This window comes from Poecilia mexicana, unplaced genomic scaffold (assembly GCF_051168715.1).
Source record: "Poecilia mexicana isolate PSO_F unplaced genomic scaffold, ASM5116871v1 scaffold_5, whole genome shotgun sequence".
Classification (NCBI taxonomy): Eukaryota; Metazoa; Chordata; class Actinopteri; order Cyprinodontiformes; family Poeciliidae; genus Poecilia; species Poecilia mexicana.
The window spans coordinates 3,338,696-3,354,461 of NW_028263374.1; the positions used below are offsets into that span (position 1 = coordinate 3,338,696).

The 15,766-nt window shown below is 42.2% G+C and overlaps 1 protein-coding gene across 1 annotated transcript; it reads right to left on the bottom strand.

Annotated features, from left to right (window-relative positions):
• Positions 1 to 2,106: 2,106 nt before the first annotated feature.
• On the bottom strand, positions 2,107 to 11,568 carry iqsec1b (IQ motif and Sec7 domain ArfGEF 1b). The gene is made up of 10 exons (XM_014977982.2): positions 10,310 to 11,568; positions 8,569 to 8,730; positions 7,639 to 7,761; positions 5,960 to 6,126; positions 5,343 to 5,482; positions 4,933 to 4,962; positions 4,067 to 4,192; positions 3,863 to 3,962; positions 2,711 to 2,872; positions 2,107 to 2,603 (listed from the first exon to the last, which is right to left on the bottom strand). The coding sequence occupies exons 1-10, from the start codon at positions 11,563 to 11,565 to the stop codon at positions 2,281 to 2,283; spliced, it is 2,589 nt and encodes an 862-aa protein (XP_014833468.2). The 5' UTR covers positions 11,566 to 11,568; the 3' UTR covers positions 2,107 to 2,280.
• Between the last annotated feature and the right edge of the window lie 4,198 nt (positions 11,569 to 15,766).

Sequence of the window (15,766 nt, forward strand, 5' to 3'; positions counted from 1 at the left end):
TGCTGGCCGTGAGACGGAGGCACGTGGCACTGGTGTGGCGCGTGCTGCAGATGGGGCGGTGGGTGGTAGTGATGGTGGTGGTGGTAAGGCGGGGGATTCTGGGTCACATGGCAAAAGGGGATGGGGTGAGGATGGACGGGAACGGACGAGTCCGACTCTGCTCGGGCTGCGTGGTGCAGGTTAGCCGGGTGCGGGGCGTGGGAGACAAGGGTGGGGTGTGGGCTCTGGGGTGCAGGGCAGGGGCCAGGCGACTTCACCCGCCTGGTGCCAAACAGAGACCCGAGCAGGGAGGAGGAGCTGGGCAGGGAGTGTCCGCTGTGACGGGACGCACAGTCTCGACCTGAAGGGGTTCTCCGCCGGATGTGAGGACTGCTAATGATGGAGCCCTGCAACGGAGAAAACAAACGTCATGGAAACAAGGGGCAAAAACTTCTTCTTAACCACACAGATGCAGGGAACATGCTGAAAGGACAACTTCCCTAACGCAACTGTGCGCTATCTGTTATTGCATCAATGGAAGAGTAGAACTACAACAGTCATCTTCCACATATGGGTTTCAAGGTGAGTCTAAGGTCAGCAGAGCAGCATGACAACATGAGTCTGAACTACAGTTAGGCTAGTCATGCAGTGAACAACCAAGCCTAATTCAACAGCCACAGCAGAATGCATGCACAGTGCTGCAAACAAGCAACGGAAGCTGCAAAACTGAACACCACAACAGACAGAAACAATAAATCTCATAGAATCTGCACACTGAGAGCGAGCAACGCAAAAGGCGGCCGGAGGCAGCGTGGCAGCAGCCGCTGCTTACTTACTTCCAGATTGCTGTCTAGTGATCCTGCACTGCTGCGTCTCCCGCGCTTTCCTGCCCAGGACACGGCACACGACAGATAAGACATGCCTGGTTAAAACATGGAGGTGCACACACCCTGTCTGTCCACAGGGGGAGATGCGGACACATTCTGCGAGCCACGCAGCTAGCTAAGCAGCTGACTTTGGTCCAGGTGTTTGGGAAGCTAAGGGTCGGGGGCAAAACTTATCCGAACTATCGCCAGAACAGTAAGGAAAGTGAGGGTTTGTTTGGGTGGCTACATGACGAGCTAAGGTTCTACTAGCATGAGACTCTCAGAGCAACAAATAGGCTCCACTCGGAGAGAAATGAAGGAAGAGTTTATTCATTTTCAATATCATTTCCAAATGAGACAGAAAAATAAAACACCCCAGGTTAAGATATTGTTAATTATAGCTTTCTCACAATGGAAGTAGCACTATCTATTTAACAGTTCATCTTTATTTCAGCTCATCTTTATTTCAGCTTATAAATGGCAAAACTAGAAAGTGTGTGGTGAGTGTGTATTCACCTTCCTGAGTTAGTACGCTACATAACCAGCTCCAGCTTTAGCTCCAGCTTCAGATCTTTTGGCGTACAGACTGAACATTTCACCAACTGTTCTTTATGAAACTGTCAGGCTCAGTCAGACAGTTTGGAGGACATCCGCTTTTAAATTGTGCTCAGATTCATAGTTGAAACTAGGTTGAGACTTTGACTTGGCCATTCTAACTCACAAATATCTTTTGACCTAAAGTGTCCAATTGCATCTCCAGCAGCGTTCACAGGAAAGATAACCTCTGTCCCACCAGAGAGAAGTTGGTCCCCCCCACCTTCTTCAAATCGGACAAACTTGGGGTCAAATGTTTGTGCTGGTTTGTGTAGCAAAAATTTTCGTTTGTGCCGCTATCACTTTAAAGATATTAAGAAATGTTTCATCTTGAAACTTGTCAAATTGTTTTATCTTGAACAAAAGAGAAAAGGAACAATTTCCTTCCAGTTCACAGTAATCCACTGGTTTCTGTCGTAATAAAATGCACTGAAGGTTGTGGTTGTGATTAAAAACATAAGAAAAATCAAGCAAGCATCATGAATTGTTTTTCGAAAACTGTATGGGCAACAGGCAACATACCTTATTTTTTTATTCTCAAAAGCAGCTAAGATAAAGCTCAACCCAGCCGTGTCATTTTACTGGTGTCTTTGGGTTTTTGTGCCGATGCTTTTCTGCAGTAGAGTATCTTCTGCTGCTGCTCACTTTGGATGAATAACTGGAGAACTTTAATCCCTCCTTCTCGCTAAGAAGCTTGGATTGATCACAGTGACCTACAAAGCGGTGTTCCTCCCTCCTGCTAGCGACACAAGCCTATTAGTGGGTGGCTTCAAGTAAAGAACACCTGGGTGTCTCGGCAATGGCGTCGATTTCCTTCCCTGCTCCTGTACTGGGAGTCTGACTATCCAAATCTTCCTTTTCCCAAACGTCCAATGAAACCGGATTGAAAAGCGTCATGCCGGCATCCAGCTGGAGTATTTGCTTTTCTCCAACCAAAAAGTAGAACGAGATGGAAGTCAGGGCACTGATGTAACATTAAGACCTTACCTGCGTCTGAGAGATCCCGTAGGGAGCTGCTGAGCGCGCTCCTCTTCAGGCCCTCACCGACGGCGTAGCTGTCGTCCAGGCTGGCTCGGCTCAGGTTTCCGTTCCCAGTTTCCTTCTTTAACCCAGAACACTGGGACATGCTGGGCCTCACCAAACCCTTCTGCTTCTCCAGCTCAGCTGCGCACCAAACAAACACGCAACATCTGAGTGTCTGTCGCTTGGGCACCACATATTTAAAAGGAATGAGAATATGAAGAGAAAGAACAGAATGAAAGGCTGCTTACATTCTATCCGATACTTCTCCATCTCTTGGACTTCAGCAATAGATTCTCGCAAATCGTCGGTAAACTTCTTGCGGTCCTGAGGATTGGGAGCATTGAAATTAATGAGGACCTTGATGTCTGCGCCGGGAATGGCCGAGGTCAGGCGCAGGCCGTTGGGATAATCTGGAAAAATAAAAAAAAAGAAACAAAAGACCTTCATATCTAGGAGTGCTTCCTATCTGGAGAACTCCTGAATATTGCATTTTATATATTTAAACTGATTCATGGAGACAGAGAGGTCACTGTAGCTCAAACAACTACTGAGTGCCGTCTTTGAATCCCCACAATCTGAAACCTTGAAGCAGACGGGCGCCCTGCGTGTCAGCTAAGATCAGACCTCTGATCTTAGCTTTGAATCCTATAGTTTTTTCTCATGTTTAGCTACTTCATCTTAAAACTAATTTTTGTTAGTTGCTGCTGGTGGCCCAATGCATTGTGGGATGCCTCGCTGGCCAATCCCAACTGCCACATTTGAACCAGTTGCGAAAACTAAATAGCAAAGGCATTTTGCTATTATACGTTATATGGGAATAAGCTCTTTGGTCAAGACTTTTCCAATATTCTTGAACTGGTCTGAAGTGTTATTCTCATCATATTTCTTCAAACGAGAAAATATTAGAAAGCAGAGTGTTTTAGGTGTGTCCTTAAAATACATCCACAGGTGTAACTCCAATTCACTCAGATGTGTCAGGGGACCTATTAGAGGTTAGTGAAAAAAAGCTTAAAGGTTTAACCAAATATGTACAATATAATGTGCCAGGACTAAAACAACTTATCCGATTAATGGTGATTGAAATAATCGTCAACTAATCATCCTCAGAGTAGATATTAAGTCAAAACTATGCATGGAAAGCCTTTTCTATCTGCAAATATGGTCTATGCAACTCCTCAAGTGGCTCAGTTTCAGCTTCACCCAGTTTAAGAAAAAAAAAAAAGAAGTAAAATAAAATATTCTGTTGACTGTCTTTGCAGAAAGTCAGAATAAAACAGATGATGTCCTGTTCTAGTACCGGAAACACTTTGGTGGGAGAACCCAACCTGAAAACTCAGAAGCCTAAATGTGTTCTGACTAAACATGAAACGTATTCAAATAAATAAAGAAAACATACTTACACTGATTCTCAAATAGCAGAACTTGCATGCTGTAGAGCGAGAAGGACTGACGAAAACTGTATGTCACCGAGTTCTTTTTCTTTTGAAATATTTTGGTAACCTAAGAAAAATAAGCAGATATGTCTTGCTGAGACTCATTGATAAACGGTAAAAACCTTCAGTCTTAGTGTTTGTGGAAGAACGGTTTGCCACTAGCGGACGTACCACTAGCAAGTCATTAAAGAGGAAGATCTCCCTCTGGTGCAGGCCCAGCTTCTGCTGCTTGTTGGGATCAGGTACTTCAAACAACCTGCAGTAACACACCAGCCTCCGATGGGGTAGCGACAGCACCTGCACAGGATCCGTCATCATCTCAGAGTCAAAGAGGCAATACGATTTCTCTCCAGCAGATACACATAGATCATTTGAGAAGTATAATTAGCAAAAGTCGCCCCAATGCTGCCAATTCAGCAACTTTCTCGCTATATGTTTAGTGACATTTCAGTAAATCGGTAATCGGCCAGAAAACTTCAATCGGTGCAACCCTATTAGTAACTACTGCCATAGCAGAAGTATTAATATTGGATATCGATATTAGCATACAGTTAAGACATACAGCCAGAGCCACAAGGAAATGGCTTCGATCAAAGCCATCCATACATTGGACTGACATAGCAAAATTCCAGACCTAAGTTCATTTGAGAAGCTGTCAAAAGACTTGAAGATGATGTCCACAGATGATCTCCATCAAATCTGAAGCCAAAAGCTTTAAATACATTTACTAAGAACAATGGGCAAAAAAATTCAGCCTGCAAAACTTCAAAGATGGTGGAGACATCTACAAAAAAAGTAGTTGTAAAAATCATTGAGCCAGACATTTTGCATATTGAAATGCTTTTCATATATTTCATTTCATTCATTCGCACTCACAGTGTTGCACAACTGGTTTGTTTTTTTTGGACCTTTAGATAATATTCTAGTAAAATACACTGAGAGTTCTTTGTGTAACAGGGGCAGGATGAGTCAAAGTTCAAGGGGCATGAATGCTAACATGAGAATGCTACATATCAACACATAGAAATAATACTTACACAGCCAATACCTTGGTGTAAAGACCCGATCTGCAATTACAATGGAAACACATTTTAATGTTATTGAACACGTGGAAACTTTTGCAATAGATTTAGGAAAATAATACAAGTTGAGATCAGATCAGATTTGCAAATCACAGCAAACATCCTGGAATATTTTACAGGTTTTTTTTTTTTCCATAATAAAGACGTTGTTATGGCCTTTTTGCAGTTCTGCCCCCGACAAATTCAAAAAAGATAAATAAATAAAATAAATCAACCAAAGTGGGCCAGGACATTTGTCACTGTTCCTATTTACACTTTACAGTCAAGTTTAAATGCATATTTCAGTATGTCAGCATGAAGGGATCTTCATGGCATCTAACATTATGACCACAATAGCTTCACATAAAGAATGAAAGCAACCTTACCGGTTTTTTCCCAACAATCAGTTTTTCCACTTTCTGAACCTGGGACACGTGATCTTCATTAGTCCTGAGCTCTCGCTTTCGAATCCGCTCGTATATCCCCACCAGCATCTCTCGGGGTATGTCCTCCCCGTCGTCAACACCTTTCAGAAAATGAAGAGATATTGAGAGAGGAAGAGTTAGTTTAATTTTTATGGATTTATGAATGCAAATAAACTGCTGATTTTAGATTAATCTTGCTTTTCGCATTTTTAGCTAGCTTATTTATTCTTAGCTAGCTTATTCGTTTTTAGCTGGTTTATTCATTTTTAGCTAGCTTCACTGCACAGTCACAGTTAGCTTGCAGAAAGAGCCCAAAGCCGTAAAATAAACAAAAGTAAACTGACCAGTTAGATTTAGGTTTAGCTTTAGATTTTGAATAATACCCTCAGTTTAGTGGGAGTTTATGAGGTAAGACAACACAAATTAGTGCGTAAGAGTGAAGTGGGAACTTTTAGTTTTGGGCTTTAATGTGACAAAAGGCACCTGACAAGTTAGGAGTTAAGTTTATGGTGAGTTGAATGTTGAAGCAGAGTTGTGACAGTGAGCTGGAAGCTGTGAGTGGAAGGAAAACAAAGCACCTCGAAGGTTTTTAACAAAGTCTTCCAGTTTCATCTTCCTCTCAGGCTTCACATTGGGGCTGTACATGTCGGTGTTGAGGAGGATGATGGCGAAAGCGAGGATGAAGATGGTGTCCGGGTTCCTGAACTGTCTCACCACACCGGGGTTGCAAATGCAATAGCGCTGGCTAGATATCAGAGACACAAACACACACACAGAAAGCCAAAAGGTATTTAGATGGCATCATTTGTTGTTCTGTTATCAAAAAACCACAGATACGTCACATGCATCCCAACGTATGTATGCATGAATGAAATAAAAATAGGCTGTTTGAAAGAGCGAGACAGTCAAACTTGATGTCCCAACAATGTTGAGTTAGTTGTTCTACTCTCAGACTAAATCTGATGATGTTGGGATTCTAAAAAACACTTTGTATCATGTAATTCTGCTTTTATTCACATGTAACAGTTTTTCAGCTGCTTTGCCAAGAATCCCATTTGAACTGGAGCCCATTTCTGTTAATGACAGAAAAACCCACAACGGTCAAATAACTCGAAACTGACAAAAGTAACAAATAAACTTACTAAAAGTAAGACATTGCTTTTGAAATGTGGTTCAGCAGAATCATTTTAAAGCATAAAACTAGTGAAATAGGCGTCACAAACTAGGAAAATAGGAACCGGGAGATTAATAGGCAGATTGGTGTGGTATCTGCAGGCCTGTTTTGATGAAGATTTATTGGTCTGTCTGCATTCCCACCATGACCTTTGGCCTCAAGCTCTGGTCCTCTCTGCTTGGGCAGCTGCCCCCGCAGCCCAAACGCTGGATTAAATGTACATAAATAATGGATGGATGCTAGTGGTGCAATACCGTAACCACGAGGAAGGTGAAGCTACATGTGTATCCATGTGCAACATGGATACACATGGTATCATGATGCAAGCCATCATGACTTTAAACTTTGATTAAATCACACAAAAGCTTCAAATGGAAATTACCATAGTAAAAGCTGATAGTCCTATTGCTTCTAAAAGACCAAAGACAAAATGTCACAAAGTTTGACATAGTTCATTTTATGTGCTAAACTGTAACAAGAACGTTCAAAAATTACCAAGGTCAAAATTAATAGCCTTATTGTGATTCTTCTAATATTTGTGACATTTGTGATTAAACCATCATTTTTTTGGTTGCCCTAATGGGATATTGTAATTTTCTGAGACACTTAATTAATTAATTAATTAATTTTTGCCTGTAAGCCATTAAAATTTCACCAAAAATTGAATTATTTCAATGAATCTCTGTAAAATCATTGCTTCACTTTCTTAGATGACTGGCAAGAAATATACAACTTTTATGCAAGATTCAAATTTTTTGAGCTGTACTAGCAAATGACACCCAAAAGCAGCTCTTAGGAATATTTTTCTTTAACAATGACTTGCCACAATTTAAAAAAAAAATCTGAAATCTGAAGTACGTTAGCCTTACCCTTGGAGAATTTGAGTTAAAATACAAAACTAACATTCAAGAGTGTTTTCTGCACTACAGAAATGGGGCTGAAATCTGGTTTGCTAGTATGTTCATATATCATAATAACTCCACTGGAATATCGTTGTGAGCTTTTAAACATCGTAGAATCCCTTACCGTAGTCTTGCTGAGCTTATCATAGAAATGAATCCGTGTCTCACAGACGTTTCTCACCTGTACGCCTCGATCAGCCGCTCGACCTTCTGTGCCTCTCCCTGAACTCTGATGTGCGCCTGGAATTTCCGGAGCCCTTCATCCAGCTCCAGGCCTGAGAAGTCCATTTCATCCACCACACAACTGTAGAAAAGGCACACAGATAAATGAAAGAGTCAATAACAGAATCTCAATAATGGAATTATCTTTATTTTTTTAAATTAACCAAATAATTGACTGGTGACCAGATTCAGATGCTTTTACACATGATGGTAATGATTAGTGATCACAAACTAAATATCAAATTTTTCTATCACATTTGTTGTGCAACAAGGAACAACTTAAGACTAAAACTCAATATTTGCAGTTCGTTACCTGCAGTTGATCACTTTAAAGTGCAACATGAACGTCAATGTCTGTGCTCATTTTTAAACTTTTACCAATCTTGCATAGACAAAACACAAAATACTTCCAATTTACCACAACGTGTCTGTGCAAATGGCAAATGAATTATATTCTATTCCACTCTGAATTGATGACTGTGACTAACTCAGACCTCACAAGTAAAGATGAGACAATATTCTCTGAATGATTTCTATATGTGTCAATCTGTTTTCTGCCCTCCATTGATTCGGCTGTGATAGAAGTGCTGTGTGTCAAGGAGGATTCATGGGAAGCATCCTGAAGCATCCTGTCCAAGTAGCACTTTAACGCAAAAGATCTCCAACTGAAGATATTTTGCTTCTTCCTAAAAAGAAGCTGCGTATTTTTCAGAGCATCGTACCACTTTCTTGAGTACGTTCTATTCCTGGTTATTTCACTTAAGTCCCAACCACATCTGGCATTGGAATGATGATCTGAATTCATGCTCATGGAGGAAAACACACAGTTCTTTTGAGTTCAATCAAAAGCATCCAGACCAACAGAAGCGGGCAAAAATGAATCGCTCACTCAAGAACATCTCGGTTGAATTGTTTCTGTCGGTTGCCAAGGAATTCGCCAATCATCTGCCGACTCAAGCCTTTCCTCTGCAGGAGGAAGTGGGCAACACCCACTGGAGTGTCCGGGACGTAGCTTCGTTCAATCAAATACTGGATCCCCTTTTCTGGCTTCCTAGAGACACCGGAAAGAGAAAAAATATCAAGAGAGAGAGAGAGATACACACGCACACACACACAAAGGGAGTGAGAATACAATCCAAATCTGTGATTATCCCAGTGCTCTCAAAGAAAAGTGTGTCAACAGAGGAACAGGATTTGGAGAGCTACGGAATGGGATGAGGAGTGATTTTCTGATTGTGGTGCTGCTCCCACATGATTACAAGGAACTTAAAAACTGACTCGGAAAGACACCAAATCCGCAATCATCTGTGATTAAGCAAAATCACCGCGGCCCGAGTGAGCCCCTGGACGTGAAGTGGAGCAGAATGAGAACTCAGCACAAACCGAGCACGGATATAAATGCGGCTTATTCAGCCTCACTGCATATTCAATGGTCTTTTTACCACAAATGTAACAAACAGGAACAAATCCAGTCGGTCGTGACTGGACCGACTGAACAAATCCAGTCGGTCCAGAGTTTAGGTGACTCTGGAGACACCTAAACAGAGGCTTTGAGGAAACAGTTATGTTGCTAAATATTATTTTATCAATCAAATAAAAGCAGTTTTTATCTGTATGCTGCTGAGTTACATTAATGTGAAAAGATGTTCAATATTATCTAACTATAAGAAGTACTAATCAAACGCAGGCATGGCTCGCCGTGCTTAATTGGTGACTTTCGTGACAGGTTATAGCAATATGCTAACGCATCCAATAAATTTTTTAAAACATTATACCGAAGCAATATAATGCGCTCTATATTCCAAACATTTCCATTCTACTTCTCAATTTGCTCCAATTAAAGTTGGTTCCAAATGGGGCATACTGTGAAAACTGGCAACACAGTCACTGATTACATCACACTGACACACTCAGACAGCAGAGGGCGACACAGCAACGGGGATTCTACAAGCTAAGCCGGTTCCGTATATTCAGACCACAAAATGGAGCGATTTATAATCAAACAGAAAACAGATGTGAGACATAGCGAGAATCAGAAATTTGAAGAGGTAAACAAAAATCCAGATGAAGATGTTGGAGAGGGTTAGTGGCAGGTGTTTTGAGGAAAAAGACGAGGACAGCATACTGGGGCATTGTAGGTAGGTAGGTAGGTAGGTCTGCCAAAAAACTCTGATATTTTTGAAATTGTCTAGAAAACGCATGGAAACTTCTGAACTCTAAAATTCAACTATTTGCTGGAAAAAATGTTCTAGAAAAATCTTGGAAATTTCTGAGCTGGAAAAGTTTTGTTCACAACCTGGTAGGTTTAACCGAAATTATCTTGGTGCATTATTTGTGCAGAACCTTCTTATTGTCCAGCACACACAAATGTAGGTACTGAACAAAATGGAGGTCAATTTGACTTGTGAAGGACACCATGAAGAGGCAAGGGTTGTGATTAAAGTGAGTCACATTCACAGTTATTTTATGAGGAATCAGGATAGTTTTTTTGTTTGTTTCCTTACTTAGAATACCTTGAAAAAAACAGGACATCTTTTATTGTTTTACTATAGTTGTGTGCACCGAGTGGCTCTAAAGTCTCATGTTTTTGAGTTCTGTTATGCTTAATGGTATTAGTGGGGTGCACATACTTGTTGAAGAGATTTAGGCCAATGCGGTAGTGTCTCTTGCGAATGATGTCGTTGCTGAACGCTGGTGAGTCCCAGCTATTCCGAGTCTCCTTGTGGTACGTCTGTTTGCTGAGCGTCTGCTCCCTCAGGCTGTCTCTGGATGAAGACTCGGAGCTGCAGTTGATGGTGTCGTTGGAGTTTGATGTGCTGTTGATGCTGTCGTTGTCCCCATCGGAGAAATCAGACTCTGATTTGCTCTGGCGGTTGGGTGTACCGTTGATAGCCAGGTGGGCTTCCAGCTGCCGGGCACAGTGACGGGAAGGGTCCTCTTCCCGGGAAGGTCCCCGAGGTGGCAGGCCGTGGCCGATGTGTTTGGGGCTACTCTGTTGGTTGCTGGGGCTCCTGTCATAAGCGCTCTGTCTCTTTAATGAGCTGCGGTCAGACCGGTCGCTCAGCTCCACCGAGCTGTCGCTGGGGGGCTCTATAGTCAGTAGGGGTAGGTGGTCCACTCGCAGACGCTGCTCCTGGCATTCTAAGGAAGGCGTGCTGCGACAGCTGGTATCCGTGTCCCCCTTTTCATCTTTGTGAGCAAGCGACCAATAGTCTTGGGAGGAGTTCAGGGAACGCTGGCGCAGGTCTGACTCTGTGCTGGAGGGCCGGTCTACAGACTGAGAGAGAGGCAAGGGGGGTGATAGTTCTTCTTCATCAATGTAAAGGGTCACATCACTATAAGATGCAGTCATCTCATCTAGCTTGCGGTGATCTGAAGCGCTGTGGGAGGATTCCAACTGGTGGCTGAGCTCTCTGTCCGTATCCAGGTGGCCTCTTCCTTGCTCTAAAGTACTGTCTTCCCCGTGTAGGCTGCGACAGTTCAGGGCGTCATCGATGGACTCGGCCAGAGATTTGACCTGTCTGGAGAAGGCATCTTCCAGTTCTGTGACGGCATATGTGAGGTCACTCTGTGTGCTTGGTATCTTCATTTGTACACCTCTCTCCCTGCCGTGTTCCGACTGCACCAGCGCACCGATTTTGGCGCCTTCGTCAGATAAAGAGACATGCTTTCCCTCGAAGTAGGAGCTGTGGACTTTTTCAGGTCCTTCAAAGGAAAGCTGCATTCTCATGTTGGACAGAACAATCCGTCTGGACATACGGTTTTCAGACATAGAACTTCGGAGACGCTCAAAGTTCTTATTCATTTGGTACTGGCGGAAGGCTGTTTGGATGGTACGTGCGGCATGCCGGGTTATGAAACGCCCGCCATATTTGCGTTCTAGCATCTCCACCTGCAAACAGAAAAAGAAGGGTGGTCAGTCAGCTGTAGTCTCACTCCGCTGGCAATTTTAATCAAGTGTGAGTAAGTAGCAAATGTGGGACTGAGTAACTGTATTGAAAGTCACAAGTAGGTCTTCAAACATTTCCACCAAAACCTCAAGTAAAGTCCCAAATAAAGGCATAAAAGTTCAAAATTGAGTCAAATCAGAGTCCAGTGTTTTTAAATGTTATGGCATCTGGACTTTTGTGTTGGGGACGTAAACAGATGTGTCCATGTTTACTAAGAGTAAGAAAGGAAGTAGTTGTTGAGTTGCCCCGTTGTGTTGACAGAGTATATACAAACTTCTAGTAAACTGGCTGAAAGCATTAAGCTGTAAAAGCAGCCTTCATCTCAAAAACACGCATCTTCTGATGGCTGGTTGTTGCTCTGGACTTTATTTAGGACGATTACGGGAAGAGGAACCGATGAATCATTTTGCTTCCAGCTCAAAATGATATGCTACATTGTGCTTGTATATCACATATACTGCCAATAAAATACAATGAAGACTGTGATTGCAACGGGACAAAATGGGGAAAAGTTTGGGGGAAGTCAATAGTTTCACTCAGTCAGTCTAACAAAGGCGGTGATTTTAAAATGTCTAGTAAAGTTTGACCGATTTGCATGTCAAACATAAAAGCAAATGGTACAATGAAGAGTCAGTGATGTAATAGTCCTAACAAGAAGAACTGAACATTTAAATCAATAACTTGAGGCTGAGCACAAGAAGAAAATCAAGTATGAGGGGCAGCAGAAAATGAAATGACTGAAGTCACAGGAGGTCTGCAGAGTCATGCTCAGCTCCTTCTATCTTTCCTCATTTAAGGCATTGCTGACCAGGTCAACAGGGCCCATAATGATGACTTGTGAGCAAACAGAGAGATTTAAGAATAAAATGAAAGGATTGGGTGATGGACATTTAAAGTGGAGCTGAGGGTCTTTGTTTTCACACAAGAAGAACTAACTTTTAAGTAAACATGACAAGTGGACAAGACGGGTACCTATCTCAGTACATCATCAGCCACGGTAGGTTATGAACAGGTTGTTCCCTCCCTCCCACCTGTTTGTCCTGGAGGTCTGATGAGAGCTCGTAGCTCTCTGACATTGAGCGGGAGCGCTTGATGGCCTCTTCCTCTGCATGCTTGCGGAGGATGGACTGGGAGTGCTGGAGCTTGGGTCGGCGGGGTCGCACGTGGCTCGGGAGAAAGATGTGTCCGTAGAGCTGGCTGTCCAGGTAGTCCAGGCCAGGTCTGCCGCCGTGGGTCACCGGCTTGCAACCATAGATGACGCAGGGATCCACAGATACGCTCACATCACTGCCAGGGGCGTCACCTTCCACACTGCGACACACAAACACATTTGGATCAGACAGGTCCCTGGCCGAGACTGCTCACTGTGCCACTGAGGAACACATGACTGATGGAGAAGTGAACTTTGGCACTATAAATTAATGCAAGTGTATGAATTCATGATCATCCTACTTTCTCCTTGTAGGCAGTCCTAAATGACCATGTAGCTGAAGTTCTAGTCTTCATTAGAACAAAATCAAAGAAATGTCAACAAACACTCAAATTGTTGCAGTGTTAACGTCAATTAAAACCAAAGTGACTCGAGTGTATGTCGTTATATCCTGAATCCTAACATCCACACACAACCTGGACTCCCACAGCAGATGATTAGGTAAGGAGCAGCAATCAAGAGCAGAATGTAAAAAGCCTAGTGGTTGTAACAAACTCCTCAGCAAGTCAATGTTCTCCTTAGGTCTTCTAATGAGCCATCATTTGATGCAGGTGTGCTGAACCAGGGAGAGAACTAAAACATGCAGGATGCCGGCCCTCGAGGACCGACTTTGGACACCCCTGGCATAGATGAACCATGGCTTCAACACCAACAACAAGAAAATATATGGACACTCTTGATCAATGTGTGAGAGTAAGATACACGAACAAAATGGCTGCTGTTAGGATCGACCCATACGTGATGGAGAATGGAAACATGTCAGACGATGTGAACGAGCCGCCTCCGATCGAGCATGACACAGTTCACTACTTAGTGAACACGAAGAATGCATACACCATGGAGGAGCTTCGTGGCCTGAAATCCATGGATGCATACAATCCACATACAGGATTGTATGCATCCAATTCTGTATGTCCTTTGTGAAGGACATACAAGCGTGTGAATAACAATGTTCTGGTGACTGGCAGAGTGAGTGTATGTAGCAACATATGTAGGTTACAAGCCAAGCCAACTTTATTTATAAGCACTTCTAAAACGGCAAAAACTGACCAAAGTGCTGAACAATCATAACATAAAAACATCGAAATAAATCATATTTATTTAAAATATGTAATACACAACTTGACAATTAGAAGGACCTCTCTAACGCTCGCTCAAAAGCCAATGAAAAGAGATGGGATTTCAAGAAACACAGGAGATTTTTTCCTGCCAACAGTCACCGCCATCTTCAATAACTCTTTGAAGAATTTGAGTTAATAGGAGTTACAACAACATTTAATTTGTCTTAGACATCAGTAAAGTATTTTTGGATTTGAATTTCATTTCAACAAGTTAGAAGTTTGTCTTTATGATGGTACAGTAGTGGGAGAGCAGATGGAGCAGAATGTACATTTTAATTCATCTTCAAAGAAGGTGAAAAATCAGAAGCAGATGAGGGAACAACGATGGGATTAGGAAACGCTGCATTCATATTCAGTTTCTTTTTACTCAAATACCCTAAAAATAAAAGCTGGTGTCATCAACTGCCTTTAAGAATCATCTAAATAGAAAACAGAGTCTGTGTGTAATATGAGCACAAAAGCAGTTTTGTTTTCATGCTCTGAATGTTCTGCAGAAAACATTCTAAATTTCTCACATTTATTTACTGAGGTTCTCCTTCTTAACTTACATCTCACCACAGTAGGCATCTAATAATTGTTTTCATGTCAAAATAAGAGTCAAAGTTAAATCATGTCACCAATTACAGTAAGAGAAATGTGTTTGTAAAGTGAGGCTTTTATGAAAGAAAAGCTCAAATTACTAAAACACAACATGCAAAAAAAGACTAGTAATAAAAGCCTGACTATGTTAAGCGAGGTATTCATTAGCTAGTGAGCGTATAGTCGGCCTCATTCACTCTGAAGGCAACTGTAGTTGATAGTAAGCCAATTTGGAGTTAAAAACATAAAAGCTACTTTTGCAATTCAAAAATAATGAGCCTAGACTTTTACTGTAAAGGAGTTGAGTCACTGCATCCGTGATCAAATTCTCTCAGACTGCACAGGGGGAAGCGAGAGCGAAGGTCAGAGCAGCCGACCGACTCAGACTTTCATCCAGCCTCATTAAATGAATATCTAAACCAGGAAATCCCATCTAAAGCACAAACAGGAGGAGCAGAAGCAGTGAAAGTCCCATATTTAGTGAATATGTCGATCAACACAGCAGCTCATTTTCTCTCAGCCATTCTTTATTAGTAAGGCAAAAAAACTGGATTCCCACCACAGTAAAGGGATGTTCTTAGAATAATGTAGAACTAGAACTACCTCATATTCCACAGTCATTACCACTTACATGGTAAGATGAAGTATATTCAAAACTCACGTCTAGAATTAATTCAGATTTTTTTTTTAAATCTCAGGCTCAGGCTTCAGTTTTGGGTGAGAGTCATTTGGCTTTTTCTGACACAGTCTCCTCCTCACCTCTGTCCACTGACTGAAGGGACAAACGGATTCTCCACCTGACTGTCCTGTCTGTCCCCTCCTCTGCTCTAGATCGTTGTATGATCCCATATCTCACATGCTTGGCCACAGTGTCGCCATGCTTCCAATCAAAACACAGTGATGCTACAAGCAGGGCGGAGCCACTGAGGGTGAGAGCCGAGCAGCAAAAGGAAAAAAATAAATATTGTGCACGATGTAGGAACATCCAGCAAGCTTAGAAGTTCAGTTTCTAATAACTGGGAAAGATGACCTTTTCTTGGTCCCTGGCAGGCATTTTTCTCACTGTAAACACTTTTTTTTCATATTTAACCTCTGCTAGGCTTTTCCATCATGTCTGAGCCTTTCTCTGCATAGGGTGCATGTGTCTCATGTACACGTGGCTTCTCATAAGTCTTTAAAAGAAGACCAGTTTGAACAGGCATCCAGACAAATGTTCATACATGCAAG